Consider the following 17,487-nt stretch of genomic DNA (forward strand, 5'->3'; position numbering starts at 1 on the left):
AGCCCACGAAGATCTCCCCCACGGCACAACCCAAGGGGGGTTGCCTCAACCCACTCAAGTGATGCACCCCTCCTAGGGACGGCATGGAAGAGCACCAGTAAGCCAGTGACTCAGCCCCTGTAATAGGGTTAGAGGCAGAGAATCCCAGTGGAGAGAGGGGAATTGGCCAGGCAGAGACAGTATGGGCGGTTCGTTGCTCCAATGCCTTTCCGTTCACCTTCACACTCCTGGGCCAGACTACACTCAATCACAGGACCTGCTGAAGAGATGAGTCTTCAATAAAGACTTAAAGGTTGAGACCGAGTCTGCGTCTCTCACATGGATTGGCAGACCATTCCATAAAAATGGAGCTCTATAGGAGAAAGCCCTGCCTTCAGCTGTTTGCTTAGAAATTCTAGGGACAGTAAGGATTCCTGCGTCTTGTGACCGTAGCGTATGTGTAGGTATGTACGGCAGGACCAAATCGGAAAAATATGTAGGAGCAAGCCCATGTAATGCTTTGTAGGTTAGTTGTAAAACCTTGAAATCAGCCCTTGCCTTAACAGGAAGCCAGCGTAGAGAGGCTAGCACTAGTAGCCGAGAGCTTTATGTTTATGACAGTTTGCAATGGAACACATGCAAAAATTGCATGTACTTTCAGAATTGCTTGGGTCCTGTTGGAGAACCTGGGCCGAGATACTGTTCACCTGGCATGAATACAAGTCATCCTGTTTGAGGCCAGGGATGTGCTGATCATCACCATTACCCTTTGTATACACATGCACAGTATGCAGAGAAAAGCATGCTATTCTATTTACATACACCCAAATAAAAGCATCTACATCAACAAAAAACACTGTCAATCCTTCAGAAATAAGTAATACATGGCACTTAACCATAAGAACGTTTGAGGTTTGCTTTAGTAACAATGATCATAAACCTGTGGAAGTTTAAAAAATGTATTAGATGAGATAGGAAACATAAAACAGTAGACAGGCAGTGTGGACAAAGAACAGAACTCACAGTGGATGTCAGGAGTAACAGGACCAAGAACATGGTCAGCATTAGAGTACCCACGGCACACTGAAATTAAAAGGAACAACATTGTATTTTAAGCACACACACATTCACGGATGCACAAAGCCACAGATGTTAATACTTTTGCTGTAGAAGGCAGTTCCGTCTATGTAAATACACATATTATGAAACCATCAAACCAAAATATGGACATGTGCTGGGTTTGTGGTGGAATCAGTGACGGGAACAATGTTCCATATTTTTACCTCTGTGCAATTCACATTTCCCTCACTGCACAACCCACTTTGCTGAGGTCCACATTTCACCAAAAATATGGTATGAAACATGTTGTGCATTATGGATACATTTACACACCAGCATATCTACACTGATTCTGAGCTGGAGGCAGAGTTTGAGGAAACATTCTCAAATAATGCAATCACCCAAGCATTATGTGTCTTGTGTAGTGCGAAATGCCTTAGCCCCAGATGGTTTCCAGATAAGCTAACCCCACTACTACCTCATATTTTAAAAGTGATACTCCTTTAAACACTAAAATGGCTCTTATGGCCTCCCATCTCTACTGAACATAGGCTAGAGCTGCTCACTAAAGTGTATAGCTAGAATCTGTCACCTCCAAAGATCAAATGGGATTGATGAAGAACAGGTATTCTTTATTTTATGGAAGGCAAAGTATGTGGACACCCTGTTGCTGACAGGTGCATACAATCGAGCACACAGCCATCCAATCTCCACAGACGAACACTGGCAGTAGAACGGCCCGCACTGACGAGCCCATTGAAGAGCACAAACCAAGTGTGGCAAACAGTGGAACTGAGAGTAAGTTATGTTAAGCTGTTGAGTAATCAGGTTATCATCTCTCCTGTCACCTTCTTGAACAGAAGTAGTTGTCATGTCACACAAACATGTTTAGTTTCTGTTCCTGATTTCTTCCTTACCACACACAAGACATACTCCAAAAATGTAATTCTCATCATTTTTGTCTTCCCTATTTTTCTTCTCTTATCGTTATTCTCATCAGCACCACCCACCACATGCCTTGTGGCATATTGCACAAGAGAGAGTCACAGATCCCCTTTCATATTTACATGGTTCTTAGAGCAACTGGTCTCACATCCACACTGTCCTCTGGCCAAACATGAAGTCCTCTCTGGTGTTCACATTGATGTTGACTGGGCTTGTCTCCATCCTCCCTCAGGTAAGGACACTGTCCTGCTCAGCCCAGAATACATGTTTTCTATATGACATGTAGGAACAATAAGCAACAGCAAAATCTTTAAAAAAATGTATGTCAATAATGTTCTGCAGGTGTGTACTATAATATTGTTTGCTCTCTCATTTCTCCCAGTCTTCGCCCAGTGACTGTGTGTGTGACCTGAAGAACTCTGAGCACCCCTTTCCTCATGACAAGCTGCAGACTGTAGAGAACAGTGCCTCAAAGTGCACTAAAAACATCACTCCACAGCAGGTAAGAGACATGCTTCGGAAATCCTATTTCTAAATTCCCACTTTCTCTAAAACAATTACCACAAATAGTGAGAAACAGATCTCTGATATTTCATTGTGAATCAAATAAGAAGCAGCAGATATTTCACATTTCATTGTGTATAAAAGTAAATAAAGTAATAGCAGATGTTCCCTACAAAAGGGTCATTCTGCTGTCCCCAAAGAAGAAGCCTTTTTGCTTCCAGGTAAAACCAGTTTTGATTCCAGGTAGAACTATTTTTGGTTCCAGGTAGAACCATTGTGGGTTCCATGCTATGGAAAGGGTTCTACATGAAACCCAAAACAGTTCTACTTGGAACCAAAAGGGTTCTATCTGGAACTATCAAGGGTTCTTCAAAGGGTTCTTCTCTAGGGACAGCCAAAGAACCCTTTTAGATTCTACATAGTACCTTTTTTTCCAAAGAGTGTATCTCCTGTTCACCTGTAGGCTATGGAGGTGGAGGGTCTGTTGCTGGGTCTGAAGAGGCGTCTACCCCAGCTGGAAGCTGATGTGTCAGTGCTGGAGCAGGAGGACGATGGGGATCTGTATGGGACGGTGTCTCTTCAGGTCATAGAGAACGAACTGTCTCTGATCCAGAACCTCATCGCCAAACTCAACAGTACCACTCACAGCCACCAACGCCTCAACACAGACACTGCTGAACAGGTAAGGAGCCTTACTGGAGCTCAAACTCTATTTTACTCAAGAAGTTGCTTAAAATACTTTACCTTAGCAATGGTCATGCCACATCTGATTAAAAATGCATTATAGTTACATTATATACTGTATGAACATGTATGACTACCATATACAGAATCAGTTTAGAGGTGTTGTAAAGAAGCTTCAATTTTTTTGGGTAAATTTTATTTCACCTTTATTTAACCAGGTAGGCTAGTTGAGAACAAGTTCTCATTTGCAACTGCGATCTGGCCAAGATAAAGCGTTACACATGGAATAAACAAAACATACAGTCAATAATACAGTAGAACAAAAGAAAACAAAAGTCTATATATAGTGAGTGCAAATGAGGTAAGTTAAGGCAATAAATAGGCCATGGTGGCGAAGTAATTACAATATAGCAATTAAACACTGGAATGGTAGATGTGCAGAAGATGAATGTGCAAGTAGAGATACTGGGGTGCAAAGGAGCAAGATAAATAAATAAATACAGTATGGGGATGAAGTAGGTAGATAGATGGGCTGTTTACAGATGGGCTATGTACAGGTGCAGTGATCTGTGAGCTGCTCTGACAGCTGGTGCTTAAAGCTTGTGAGGGAGATATGAGTCTCCAGCTTCAGAGATTTTTGCAGTTCGTTCCAGTCATTGGCAGCAGAGAACTGGAAGGAAAGGTGGCCAAAGGAGGAATTGGCTTTGGGGGTGATCAGTGAGATATACCTGCTGGAGCGCATGCTACGAGTGGGTGCTGCTATGGTGACCAGTGAGCTGAGATAAGGCGGGGCTTTACCAAGCAGAGACTTGTAGATAACCTGTAGCCAGTGGGTTTGGTGACGAGTATGAAGCAAGAGCCAACCAACGAGGGTGTACAGGTCGCAATGGTGGGTAGTGTATGGGGCTTTGGTGACAAAACGGATGGCACTGTGATAGACTGCATCCAGTTTGTTGAGTAGAGTGTTGGAGGCTATTTTATAGATGACATCACCGAAGTCGAGGATCGGTAGGATGGTCAGTTTTACGAGGGTGTGTTTGGCAGCATGAGTGAAGGATGCTTTGTTGCGATATAGGAAGCCGATTCTAGATTTAATTTTAGATTGGAGATGCTTAATGTGAGTCTGGAAGGAGAGTTTACAGTCTAACCAGACACGTAGGTATTTGTAGTTGTCCATGACCTGGCCAAGGCTTTCGACTCTGTCAATCACCACATTCTTATTCTTAAACTAAATGCATGCTATTCAATCGATCACTGCCTGCACCTGCTTGCCCGTTCAGCATCACTACTCTGGACGGCTCTGACTTAGAAGCCATCCAGAGTAGTGATGCTGGACGGGCAAGCAGGTGCGGGCAGTGATCGATTGAATAGCATGCATTTAGTTTTACCTGCGTTTAAGAGCAGTTGGAGGCCACGGAAGGAGAGTTGTATGGAATTGAAGTTCGTCTAGAGGTTAGTTAACACAGTGTCCAAAGAGGAGCCAGAAGTATACAGAATGGTGTCGTCTGCGTAGAGGTGGATCAGAGAATCACCAGCAGCAAGAGCAACATCATTGATGCAAACAGAGAAGAGAGTCGGCCTGAGAATTGAACCCTGTGTCACACCCATAGAGACTGCCAGAGGTCCGGACAACAGGCCCTCCGATTTGACACACGGAACTCTATCAGAGAAGTAGTTGGTAAACCTGGCGAGGCAATCATTTGAGAAACCAAGGCTGTTGAGTCTGCCAATAAGAATGTGGTGATTGACAGAGTCGAAAGCCTTGGCCAGGTCGATGAATACGGCTGCACAGTAATGTCTCTTATCGATGGCGGTTATGATGTCGTTTAGGACCTTGAGCGTGGCTGAGGTGCACCCATGACCAGCTCGGAAACCAGATTGCATAGCGGCGAAGGTACGGTGGAATTTGAAATGGTCGGTAATCTGTTTGTTAACTTGGCTTTCAAAGACCTTAGAAAGACAGGGGAGGATAGATATAGGTCTGTAGCAGTTTGGGTCTAGAGTGTCACCGCCTTTGAAGAGGGGGATGACCGCGGCAGCTTTCCAATGTTGGGAATCTCAGACGATACGAAAGAGAGGTTGAACAGGCTAGTAATAGGGGTTGCAACAATTTCGGCAGATAATTTTAGAAAGAGAGGGTCCAGATTGTCTAGCCTGGCTGATTTGTATGGGTCCAGATTTTGCAGCTCTTTCAGAACATCAGCTATCTGGATTTGGGTGAAGGAGAAATGGTGGGGGCTTTGGCGGGTTGCTGTGGAGGGTGCCGGGCAGTTGACCTGGGTAGGGGTAGCCAGGTGGAAAGCATGGCCAGTCGTAGAGAAATGCTTATTGAAATTCTCAATTATAGTGGATTTATCGGTGGTAACAGTGTTTCCTAGCCTCAGAGCAGTGGGCAGCTGGGAGGAGGTGCTCTTATTCTCCATGGACTTTACAGTGTCCCAAAACTTTTTTGAGTTAGTACTACAGGATGCAAATTTCTGTTTGAAAAAGCTAGCCTTAGCTTTTCTAACTGCCTGTGTATATTTGTTCCTAACTTCCCTGAAAAGTTGCATATCACGGGGGCTATTCGATGCTAATGCAGAACGCCACAGGATGTTTTTGTGCTGGTCAAGGGCAGACAGGTCTGGAGTGAACCAAGGACTATATCTATTCCTAGTTCAACATTTTTGGAGTGGAGCATGCTTATTTAAGATGGTGAGGAAGGCACTTTTAAAGAATAGCCAGGCATCATCTACTGACGGGATGAGGTCAATGTCATTCCAGGATACCCCGGCGAGGTCGATGCTCAGTTTGATTATATGTGTTGAGGAATGATCAGGTGCTCTTCTTCCCAGCTGCAGAAGCTCAAAGAAGAGATGGGGAAGCTGGAGAAATTTGACAACATGCAGGTGGTCAGGGGAAAGGAGGTTAACAAACGTCTGAGGAGGGACTTGGACCAGTGCCAGAACGGCCACCATCCTACTGCCCCACCCCCTGAACCTGCACCTGGTTTGTCTTCTCATGCCTTCTCCCACAGCAACGCCTGTATTGAAATCTAAAACTTTCTGCATTTGAAGAGTTTTTTGATACTCTGGTGTCACTGTCATCATGTTCATTCTGTGTCTCATGTAGGAAACTGTCCCCTGGGACACCTCCGGAGCGTGACTGGTCCCAACACATATTCAGTCACTGAGTATGGTGCCTCATATACTTATGGCTCCTGGGGTCGCGACCCCAAACCTGCTGCAGGGAAGGAGAGCTGGTTTTGGATAGTGCCTTTGACTTCAAGCAATGTCTTCTCTAACTTTGTGAGACTTTATAGCAGCCTGAGCTCTCTGGTTGTGGGGGTCAGTGTTCCAGGCAGTGTGGCAATTCACTCCTCCAACCCCACCACCAACACCATCCAGGGGCCTAACGTTGTAATGTATGGGGACGCCCTCTACTACAACTGCTACAACAAGGACGCTGTCTGCCGCTTCAACATCACAGCAAAAACAGTCACCACCATGGACCTACCCAAAGGTACTGGGTTCAACAGCAAGTTCAACTTCTGCCATCTGGATGCTTGTTATGGTTACACTGACATGGACCTGGCTACTGATGAGTCTGGTGTCTGGGTGATCTACAGCAGCCCTGATAACTTTGGTAACCTGGTCCTCGCTGAGGTGATTCCTGACAGTCCTCCCACCCTGGGCCGGACCTGGACCACTTCAGCTCACAAGCGTGCTGTGACCAACACCTTTATGGCGTGCGGTGTGCTCTACGCCACGCGGTACCTGAGTAAGGAAGCAGAGGAGATCTTCTACTCCTTTGATACTGTGAGTGGCCGGGAGCGTTATGACATCAGTATGGAGATCAAGAAAATGTCCACCAACATCCAGTCCCTCAACTACAGCCCCGTTGACCACATGCTGTATGCCTACAGTGATTCGATGGTTGTTTCCTACAAGGTTAATTTTGGGTAAACTTTATATAACTTGACAGTGTGTATTTTGTTGTGTGCAGATCTTTACCCCCTCCAGCATCAGTGGAAGCAAGAGAAAAACACATGGTCAATAATTTTTTATAAAACCAGTGTTGCAAAAAAACGCAAATGCATGATTAAACATGTGACTATGCTGACAGTTTTTATTTGTTTTTCATTACATGTTCAATACATGGACAGAGACCACTTACAGTACATATATTTCAACTTTACATTTCACATTTTATGACGAAGCAGGTAAGATTCAACCCTACTATCTCTGTGAACAGAAACAATGCTGGGGAGACTCCTGTGAAACCAAACAGTCAGAAAACAACTTTTTCCTCAATATAAATCAATCAATAATACTGTGGTAATGATAATACACGAGGACCAATAATACCACAGATAACTCCATTCTATTGTTATATAAAAAGAGGAACTCAAGGAAAGATGAACCAAAATGCGGAATGTGTCACAATACAATAGTGTTGGAGTGCTCTTTCAGTTAGCCTGCTCTAAAAACAGTGAGTATCTACAGTGCAAGGAAGATGTGGAAGGATTTGGGGTGTAGGGTAGGGTGGTCAGGATAGCAGGTACAAGCCCTTAGGGGGTAATGGCGGTGGGTGCGTGGAAGGGGGCACTTTGACTATACTGTACAGCACTTCAATGGGGCAAATTACATTCAGGGCCCCCTAGGCAGTATGTTTGAGACTGAGGAAGAGGGCAAAATGACAGCAACAGTAGTCTTACAGAGAGAAAATTAATGAAATTCATGAAATTCACAACGTTGAATATCACACTCCAGTGCATGCAAATAGATTGGAGGAGTAGAAAGGAGTGTTTGTTGTTATGACTTGTCCCAATATCCTCTCACCAAAGCCCATTTTACATGTTTTATCACCCCTCTATTATCCCCCATTCAGAACATTTTGTAGACCCATCGCTCTCACACTCTGCATCTTCACAAATGAAAATGCCTCATTCATCCAGATAGAATCTCTCCTCATCCCTCGCTCTTTCCTACAATCTTCGCTGCAGCCCCCCTGGGGTCCCTTGCACATTGGCACACTGTTGCTAGGCAGCACTATGAACAGAAAAGTGACCTCAGCTGATAGCCCTTTTGGCACGACTGGATGTGTCTGTGAGGGGCGGGGAAGCTTGTGGTTTTGGTTGGAGGTGGTTGGGGGTGGGTGTTGCCCTACATTCCGAGCTTGGAGCAAAAGGCTCCAGAAAAGCCTTGCCCCTTACAGACAGTCCCAGGAAGCACCCCTGCGGTAGTAGTTATCCCACTTCACCCCTGTTGGGGGAAACAGAGAGATTGACATTCAAATAGACGACAGGGAGCAGTTGTTACTGAAAATAAGGAATGCTAATAAAAATTTGACTGTGCAAATTGTCAGGGACCCCAGTTCCTCAAAGGACTAGCCTGACTCAATGGGTAGTCCATCTCAGCAGCTAGCAGCACACACCTAGCCTCTCCAGTCACAATGACCAAAAAGAGGTCTGTGGGATGTTAGGATATTGATTCTCTATGTAAGTTATGCATGGGTATGGATGTAAATACAATAACATTTGTTTTGTGATGACACATTGACAGTGTGTTTGCGTGTATGCGTACGTTTGTGTGGGCACGCGTGTGTTTTGTGCTACTGTGTCAAGAAGTGCCGATATACTTTGGCTCGGTTCCCTTACAGAGCCCAGCCCTCATAGGTAAGTGTGTGTGTGTAGCTTTGGTATATTCTTTGTGTGGGGCTGAGTGCTGTAGAAGGAGAGGCCAGCTATAGTCCCGTCCTGTGGTGCTGACATGAGAGAAGAATATCTCACATCTAACGGATTCTGCCTTGGCGCCTAGGTCTGGTTTGGTTTGGGTCAAAATGTGATTGTCATTTGGGAGACCATTAAGAACCGATCCTCAGCAGAACCACTTCCATGTTGGGGAGGTGGAGATGACTGTGGACACACTAACTATATAGGAATGGATGCTCCTACTAGTGGCTATATGGGTATATAGAAGCACACTAGGTTAATTTATGCTTCTGTATGACAATCAATGGGAAAGCCACATGGCATGGGATGTGATGTGGGAATACTAGTGCCTGTGACACTGATGCATCCTTCAGTTAGAGAAGCATATCCACTGTGTGATGTAAAACTCTCTAAAATATAATAGGTTGTGTGCTGCTTTCTGTCAAATCTGGGACCTCCCAGACAAAGGCCCATAATCTCTGCTGTCCTGTCGTTCAAGACAAATAGCATGAATAGTACCAACTACAACAACATGTCCTCTTGCTAGCATGTCTTTTCTCCAATGACCAACGACCTTCACTGACTACATACAACCCACTTAACTACCATCATTGATCACCTCACAGAGATTGTCAGCAGACAAGCGGATGGGTGTGGGAGGGGTCTGAGTGGAGGGGTGCCAGGGGGCAGATGGGGCTCATGGTCTGAGTGGAAGGATGAGCGGGGCAGTGGGCAGATGGGGCTCAGGGTGTGAGTGAAGGGAGGAGGGGGGCAGGTTTAGGGCAAGGGGAGGAAAAGGCAAAGGGGGAGAAGACACTGAGCAAAACACAAATGACACACTAAAGCAAAACTGCTAACGAAGTTTAAGGGAAAGAGTAATACGTTGGTGTCAGTTTTTACAATGAGGGGAGGAGGTGACAGAAGTTGTCAAATACTGAGGGATTTGGGGTAATACTACAACAAAGACAGAGAGATAGATAGAGAAGACATCCTCCACCAACCATTTAAAAGTAGAAACTCCTATCTCTCTCTCTCTCTCTCTCTCTCTCCCTCTCTCTCTCTCTCTCTCTCTCTCGCTCTCTCTCTACCTCTCTCTCTCTCTCTCTCTCACACTCTTTCCCTCTCTCTCTATCTGTCCCTATCTCCAACCCACGTCTGTCTGTGTGTGTGTGGGGGTTCAGCAAGACACTTCCATGGTGTGGCTGACCTGCCCCTCATTGCTGTCAGTGTGTGTAAAACCCCGGATACGAGAGCTCTCAATGGAGCTGCCACTGGTCAGGGAGGCAGTCCGGGAGCGGGCCAGACGGGTCATACTGGCAGAGGGCACTGAGAGAGAGAGAGAGAGAGAGAGAGAGAGAGAGAGAGAGAGAGAGAGAGAGAGAGAGAGAGAGAGAGAGAGAGAGAGAGAGAGAGAGAGAGAAGGAAAGAGAAGGAAAGAGAATGAGTGAGAGAGGGGGGTGGATGCAGGGAGAGAAAGAAAGAACAAAAGAGGGGAAGACAATATTTGCATTTAAACAATGACAAAGCTAAGTCAGTATGAGCTAACCACTGGGAGAAATGGGACAACATGCCAATGTGTAAACTGAAAAGTAACACCCAAGCCGCTAGTGCGGCAAGGCAGCTAGCTGTAACAAACATTCCTGCTAGCTATGGATGCTTCAGAGTTTCTGTAAAGCCATCAACATGTGCCTGCAACTCTGCATGCAGACACATTCCCCCTGCTACAGTACAGCAGGACCATGCAGTGGGACTGGGAGGAAAGTCTGAACGCTGCAGAGGAGTTGATCTCTTTTAGCTACCCCTCCTGCAAGCGTTATCCTGCTCCTGAACTTATCTGGGAAGATTTTGCAATTGTCTTAGAGAAGAGCTATGACCATTTTATTGCATGGAAAACATGAACCTTGTGTAACAATTACCAAAAATCTTCAACTTGGGAAGTAGCAGTCCTAACACTTTGGGAGCTCAGTCTGAAGGTATGTTTTCCATTGAGGCACATAATCCCAGTGCACATGCTCATCCATTTAGCTGCAGTAAAGGCAGGTACTTCAAAACATGCCTATTGGCTATAATTCTCCATTTAAAATATGACAAGTTCTATCCTAGTCGTTTCCATGCAAATATTTCTCAAAAAGTTGCTTCACTTGGATACTACAATGTGCCAATGAGTGTTCAACACTGGATCATAATTAACTGTATGCCATGCAAAGAGCAAGATAGGGAATGCAATGGCAGGGATGGGAAAAAAGTAGCAATAGCATATTTTTCCTTAGGCTGAGGAAAAACACATTTAGAAAATAAATACAAAATGTAATAAAATCTTTAAGATTGCCAAAGACCAGATATCAAGCGCTAAAACAAAGAACATTTTATAATAAGTCAAAAGGCAGATATGTGAACAGAGCATCATCACTGCACATGTAGGGGAAAAAGAGAGGAAGTCAGAGGTCAGAGGTGAACAGCAAACAGGAAATACCTGGCCCTCCACTCAACCTCCGATCCTTCACATACGCAACTGAGAGAAGGCAGGAAAACAGAGGGCAAGATTAACACAACAGGTCCCTGCAATAGACATCACACCAAACCAAACAACATACTGTATTCACAACATATTCACAACACAGTCAGAACACGATCTCACATTCAGAACAACGCAACGTACAGCCAGTGTCTAAACAGAGGATTGAAACACACAAGGGGGAAGAACAATATATTTCTAAGGTACAGTATGGAGAGATAAACTCAATCAAGGCAGTGATGCCTAGTTTCTGAGAGACCACAAACCAACACACGCACAGTCTCATACACTCACTCATATGTGACAAATGATTGTAATCTGGTTCTAGATACTTACTGTAGCCCATCCCCTGGAGGAAGTACTTGAATGCTTCGGACAGTTTTCCAGGCTATAAAACAACAAGGAGAATATGGTAACAAACTTGACCTCCTTAGACTCTGTGTAACCCTGACCCCAGATGAGGTCAATGACCTCTGAGGAGTGCTGTGGTGAGTCCTATAGAGACAACCCTCTCATGGTGGCAGAACGCTTTATAAAAAAGGAACTTGAGGGTCGGTAGAGGGTTATAGGGAGGCACCATGTAGAGGTTGAGGGGCATTTTAAAGATGAAGTTAGGGGTCATCTGAGAGTTCTGTCAGAAGAAAAACTAGAGGAAGTAAAGGGGAAATGGAGGTGGGGCAGAGAGGCAGAAGTATTTGAATGTTAAATGAGAAAATGCAAAGAGCCATCTGAAGGCAGTGTTCTGACCTGTGTGAGCTGAGGGAGTCCACCAGAATCAGCCATCTGAAGGGGAGAACAGGAACAGAACCATAGTTAGTAATATACAATATCTTTATTTCAAATCGTTTAACAAACTACAGCATGTAAAATCTAATTAATTAACTAATTCATGAATTATTTGAATCAATAAAGACAATCTAATAAAGACAAATAATCTTCAACATTACTTTGCACTCATACCTTTAAGAAGGTGGTGTTGGTTGGGTCAAGTTTGGAATTGCATTCGACCTTGAGAAAAACAACAACATATTATACGATGAGGGCCAAGTTGCTTGGATATTAATATTCTCAGATAAAAAGATTTCAGGGATGTAAATGTTGTGAATGGACGAGACGGTTGGAGGGAGGCGGGGGAGTGGGGAGGGAGGGAGGGATGACCCAGATAATGCAGTCTGCTGCAGTGATGAGTCATTCCAACACACATTTGAGGCTGTGAACTCACAGCCAGGGGTGTGTACAGATGTGCGCTGGCACACACCCATCTCTCAGAACAATAACAAAGAATGGAGGGATGGCTTTCTAGGTCAAAACAGGTCCCTGGCCCTCTATCCTCTTTCTCCCTCTCCCTCTCCTCTCCCTCTCTCTCTCCCAAGATGAAATGAGCAGCAGGGTTCTTCACATCAAATAGCATCAAATATTAAAGTGACCTCCATCTGATTTTAATCTCTCTCTCTCTCTCTCTCTCTCTCTCTCTCTCTCTCTCTCTCTCTCTCTCTCTCTCTCTCTCTCTCTCTCTCTCTCTCTCTCTCTCTCCAGATGAAATGAGAAGCAGGGTGCTTTACACCAAATAGCATCAAATATTAAAGTGACCTCCATCTGTCATATCTCTGTTTTTCATCTCTGTCTTCATATTTCTCTCTCACTCTCCCTCACCCCACCTCCTCCCTCCCTCCCGCCCTTCCGCCCTCCCTCCCTAACTAGGTTGTATAACCTCTCATTATACTCCTCTCCTCTTCCCATCCCCTCCTCCCATCATTAAATCTTTCCTCAATTTACTGACCTACTTCTGTTTCTCTCAGTGAGGGCAAGCATTTACCTCTCAGCATGCAAAGTGCAGCACAGAGCCACAATAGAGGGAGGGGATAGAGGGAGGGAGGGGTATCAAAAACAGCAGGGGGGGGGGGGTGCAGGAGGGCAGGCAGGGAGGGAGGGAGGTGAGACAGGGAGTGAGGGAGGTTAGACAGGGAGTGAGGGAGATGAGACAGGGAGTGAGGGAGGTGAGACAGGGAGTGAGGGAGGTTAGACAGGGAGTGAGGGAGATGAGACAGGGAGTGAGGGAGATGAGACAGGGAGTGAGGGAGGTTAGATAGGGAGTGAGGGAGGTGAGACAGGGAGTGAGGGAGGTGAGACAGGGAGTGAGGGAGATGAGACAGGGAGTGAGGGAGGTGAGACAGGGAGTGAGGGAGGTGAGACAGGGAGTGAGGGAGATGAGACAGGGAGTGAGGGAGGTGAGACAGGGAGTGAGGGAGATGAGACAGGGAGTGAGGGAGGTTAGACAGGGAGTGAGGGAGGTGAGACAGGGAGTGAGGGAGATGAGACAGGGAGTGAGGGAGGTGAGACAGGGAGTGAGGGAGGTTAGGCAGGGAGTGAGGGAGATGAGACAGGGAGTGAGGGAGATGAGACAGGGAGTGAGGGAGGTTAGACAGGGAGTGAGGGAGGTGAGACAGGGAGTGAGGGTGGTGAGACAGGGAGTGAGGGAGGTTAGACAGGGAGTGAGGGAGGTGAGACAGGGAGTGAGGGAGATGAGACAGGGAGTGAGGGAGGTGAGACAGGGAGTGAGGGAGATGAGACAGGGAGTGAGGGAGGTGAGACAGGGAGTGAGGGAGAAGAGACAGAGAGTGAGGGAGATGAGACAGGGAGTGAGGGAGGTTAGACAGGGAGTGAGGGAGATGAGACAGGGAGTGAGGGAGGTGAGACAGGGAGTGAGGGAGATGAGACAGGGAGTGAGGGAGGTGAGACAGGGAGTGAGGGAGGTAAGACAGGGAATGAGGGAGGTAGGACAGGGAGTGAGGGAGATGAGACAGGGAGTGAGGGAGAAGAGACAGGGAGTGAGGGAGTTGAGACAGGGAGTGAGGGAGATGAGACAGGGAGTGAGGGAGGTGAGACAGGGAGTGAGGGAGGTGAGACAGGGAGTGAGGGAGATGAGACAGGGAGTGAGGGAGGATAGACAGGGAGTGAGGGAGATGAGACAGGGAGTGAGGGAGATGTGACAGGGAGTGAGGGAGGATAGACAGGGAGTGAGGGAGATGAGACAGGGAGTGAGGGAGGTTAGACAGGGAGTGAGGGAGGTGAGACAGGGAATGAGGGAGGTAGGACAGGGAGTGAGGGAGATGAGACAGGGAGTGAGGGAGAAGAGACAGGGAGTGAGGGAGATGAGACAGGGAGTGAGGGAGGTGAGACAGGGAGTGAGGGAGGTGAGACAGGGAGTGAGGGAGGTGAGACAGGGAGTGAGGGAGATTAGACAGAGAGTGAGGGAGATGAGACAGGGAGTGAGGGAGAAGAGACAGGGAGTGAGGGAGGTGAGACAGGGAGTGAGGGAGGTTAGACAGGGAGTGAGGGAGATGAGACAGGGAGTGAGGGAGGTGAGACAGGGAGTGAGGGAGATGAGACAGGGAGTGAGGGAGATGAGACAGGGAGTGAGGGAGAAGAGACAGGGAGTGAGGGAGGTGAGACAGGGAATGAGGGAGGTAGGACAGGGAGTGAGGGAGATGAGACAGGGAGTGAGGGAGAAGAGACAGGGAGTGAGGGAGTTGAGACAGGGAGTGAGGGAGATGAGACAGGGAGTGAGGGAGATGAGACAGTGAGGGAGGTGAGACAGGGAGTGAGGGAGGTGAGACAGGGAGTGAGGGAGATGAGACAGGGAGTGAGGGAGATGAGACAGGGTGTGAGGGAGATGAGACAGGGAGTGAGGGAGGTTAGACAGGGAGTGAGGGACATTAGACAGGGAGTGAGGGAGATGAGACAGGGAGTGAGGGAGATGAGACAGGGAGTGAGGGAGATGAGACAGGGTGGGGAGAGAGTAGGTGGTAGAGAACGAAGAGATAGAAATGGAGAGAAGGTGTAGAAGGAAAAGGACTCACCACTCCCTCCTCAGCTGGAGCGTTGTCACCAACAACCAGCATGACGGGGCACCTAGAAACACAGAGCACAGATCAGCAACAACACAAACACACGTACACAAACAGTAAACATGGCAAATCCCAAGTAACCTGTTATGAATGATAAGGGTACTTAAACAATATTAGCCAATGACATAAAGGACCATGGAGAATTGTCTAGTGTAGTAGAGAGACTCACTTCAGGGTCTTGGCATTGATGATGGTCCCGGTGCGGTTCATCTCCAGATCCCTACGGCTGAGAAGGAGAAGAAAACTGTGAGACACACTGCTTACATTCTCTCACAGAATATACAACTCTCCCCATCTTCCACACGCACACGCACACAGTCTGAAGTTTGTGTTTGTGTGTGTGTGTGTTACCTGTTGTACATGTTCCAGAAGAGCTGCAGGTTGACCTGGTTGATGGTGTTGTTGATCTGTTGACGGTAGCTCTGGACCAGCTCTGTGTTGTTCATCAGCTCCTCCTGTACAACAATCAACTATTAACACAGGTAGACTGAGAGACTGGTGTCTCTGAAAGGTTTATGAGCATAAAACCCTGTAGGCTAGTGTTGTTGTTGTATGAAGTATCATGTGTTGCCACAAACTGTTGTAGGTGGGTAAGGATTTATCTGGACTGAGAGCTCACCTGGCTAAAGAGGTGGGGCAGCACAGTGTCTGGAAGAGCACTGGTGAGACCAGACAGCTGGAGAGAGAGAGAGAGAGAGAGAGAGAGAGAGAGAGAGAGAGAGAGAGAGAGAGAGGAGAGAGAGAGAGAGAGAGAGAGAGAGAGAGAGAGAGAGAGGGAGAGGGAGAAAGAGACAGAGAGAAAGGGGAGGGAGGATGATAGAGAGATATTATTTCCTTGCACCCATTGCAACAAGAGCAGCCATTTTGATAGTTGGGATAAAATGGCTGCTTTAATAAAGGTAACTATGTTTACATGTTTGCCACAGAGGTGCAGTGTCTGCTACCTTGCCGGTGGCCCAGTCGATCCAGCCCTTCCCGTTGGGGTCGATGTTGAGCAGCACCAGGCCCTCCACCAGGTCAGGGAAGACCAGCTGAGGACAGAGCAGAGCAGGGGTCTGTTATGTTAGATACACCTGGGATCATCAGGCAACACAAATATGAAATATATGGACAAGCAAAGAACAATAACAGGGAATGACTTACAGCAAATTTGGCCAGGATGTAGGCGCCAGCTCCAACTCCAATGCCCACAATGCTCTTGAATCTGGAAAATTAGAATGGTTTGAATTACTTTAAAGGTTTATCAGTTGTATTAATTCATTCAAAGTTCAACAATACACTCTTAGAAAAAAAGGTGCTATCTAGAACCTAAAAAGGTTCTTCGGCTGTCCCCATAGGAGAACCCTCTGAATAACACTTTTTGGTTCCAGGTGGAACCCTTTCGGTTCCAGGTAGAACCCTTTTGAGTTCCATGTAGAACCCTTTACACAGAGGGTTCTACTTGGAACCAAAAAGGGTTCTCCTATGGGGACAGCAGAATAAACCTTTTGGAACCCTTTTTTCTAATAGTGTATGGATGATGAATGTACTGTTTACTAGGAGAGAAAGGAAGAGGAGGCCCACTCACCCAAAGTGCTGCACTACGCTGGGCAGCATGCCTGCCAGCTGGTCCATGGTGGGGTACTGGTACCTGTGGAGAGGTGAGGTGAAGATCTTTAGTTAAACAGTGACATGGCAGAGAGAGACATCACTGTAGAAATGATTGTCTATATGCATATTCCAGTCAATACAATACAATAACAGAGGTGTAAGGAAACATGCATACTTGCGTATACGTGTGTGTGTGCAAGAATTCTCATGTGTGTGTGTACACGCTTGTGTGTGTGTCTGTGTGTCTAACGTGTGTGCATGTGAATGTGGAGGTACTATACATTACCCCTGTGGCATCTGAGAGGCTCCAATCTGCTGTCCAGGAGCATCCACATGACACACCACAAAGTGCTTGGTGATCTCCTGCATGTCCTCATTGTGGAAGAAGCTGTTGAAGCACAGCTTGTCTGTGGAGGGCAGAGACAGAGAGACGAAACACATGAAATATGCATTAAAGAGAGAGAACCTTGAAGGTGGCCATCTGTGCCATTGCTACCCTGTCAGCAGGTAGAATAGATGTGACAGGTATGAGAGAATGGGAAATCAGGTTTCACTGGGACTCATTCCATCAGCATCATCTGGATGCTTGAGCGGTCTTCCAGTAAGTCAGA

At 46.6% G+C, this 17,487-nt stretch overlaps 2 protein-coding genes across 6 annotated transcripts in view; one reads left to right on the top strand and one right to left on the bottom strand.

Moving 5' to 3' along the window:
• The first annotated feature begins 2,044 nt into the window (after positions 1 to 2,044).
• Positions 2,045 to 7,277, top strand: LOC106573648 (olfactomedin-4). The gene is made up of 5 exons (XM_014148887.3): positions 2,045 to 2,215; positions 2,366 to 2,485; positions 2,951 to 3,169; positions 6,006 to 6,159; positions 6,283 to 7,277. Exons 1-5 carry the CDS (start codon positions 2,156 to 2,158, stop codon positions 7,113 to 7,115), a joined length of 1,386 nt encoding a protein of 461 aa, XP_014004362.3. The 5' UTR covers positions 2,045 to 2,155; the 3' UTR covers positions 7,116 to 7,277.
• Positions 7,252 to 17,487, bottom strand: part of LOC106573649 (protein NDRG4) — a 36,017-nt gene continuing 25,781 nt past the window's right edge. For 3 of the 5 annotated variants that reach the window (XM_014148890.3, XM_014148888.3, XM_014148891.3), the window contains 13 exons: positions 17,163 to 17,283; positions 16,854 to 16,916; positions 16,430 to 16,490; positions 16,231 to 16,317; positions 15,906 to 15,962; positions 15,638 to 15,741; positions 15,456 to 15,512; positions 15,239 to 15,290; positions 12,339 to 12,386; positions 12,126 to 12,161; positions 11,715 to 11,766; positions 11,337 to 11,375; positions 7,252 to 10,189 (listed from right to left, as the gene is read on the bottom strand). In XM_014148890.3, the coding sequence (XP_014004365.3) occupies positions 10,041 to 10,189; positions 11,337 to 11,375; positions 11,715 to 11,766; positions 12,126 to 12,161; positions 12,339 to 12,386; positions 15,239 to 15,290; positions 15,456 to 15,512; positions 15,638 to 15,741; positions 15,906 to 15,962; positions 16,231 to 16,317; positions 16,430 to 16,490; positions 16,854 to 16,916; positions 17,163 to 17,283 (926 nt within the window). In that variant the 3' untranslated portion in view covers positions 7,252 to 10,040. The remainder of the gene's footprint in view (positions 10,190 to 11,336; positions 11,376 to 11,714; positions 11,767 to 12,125; positions 12,162 to 12,338; positions 12,387 to 15,238; positions 15,291 to 15,455; positions 15,513 to 15,637; positions 15,742 to 15,905; positions 15,963 to 16,230; positions 16,318 to 16,429; positions 16,491 to 16,853; positions 16,917 to 17,162; positions 17,284 to 17,487) is intronic. The other 2 variants (XM_014148889.3, XM_014148892.3) reach the window with 1 other exon arrangement.

The sequence above is a fragment of the Salmo salar genome, chromosome 16, assembly GCF_965601325.2.
Source record: "Salmo salar chromosome 16, fSalSal1, whole genome shotgun sequence".
Lineage (NCBI taxonomy): Eukaryota > Metazoa > Chordata > Actinopteri > Salmoniformes > Salmonidae > Salmo > Salmo salar.

Excerpts from the sequence above, each read along its gene's own strand:
- LOC106573648 (XM_014148887.3), top strand. The coding sequence starts at position 2,156 with ATGAAGTCCTCTCTGGTGTTCACATTGATGTTGACTGGGCTTGTCTCC. Across the intron at positions 2,216-2,365 it reads TTGTCTCCATCCTCCCTCAG|TCTTCGCCCAGTGACTGTGT; the intron begins GTAAGGACACTG and ends CATTTCTCCCAG. Across the intron at positions 6,160-6,282 it reads ACCCCCTGAACCTGCACCTG|GAAACTGTCCCCTGGGACAC; the intron begins GTTTGTCTTCTC and ends TGTCTCATGTAG.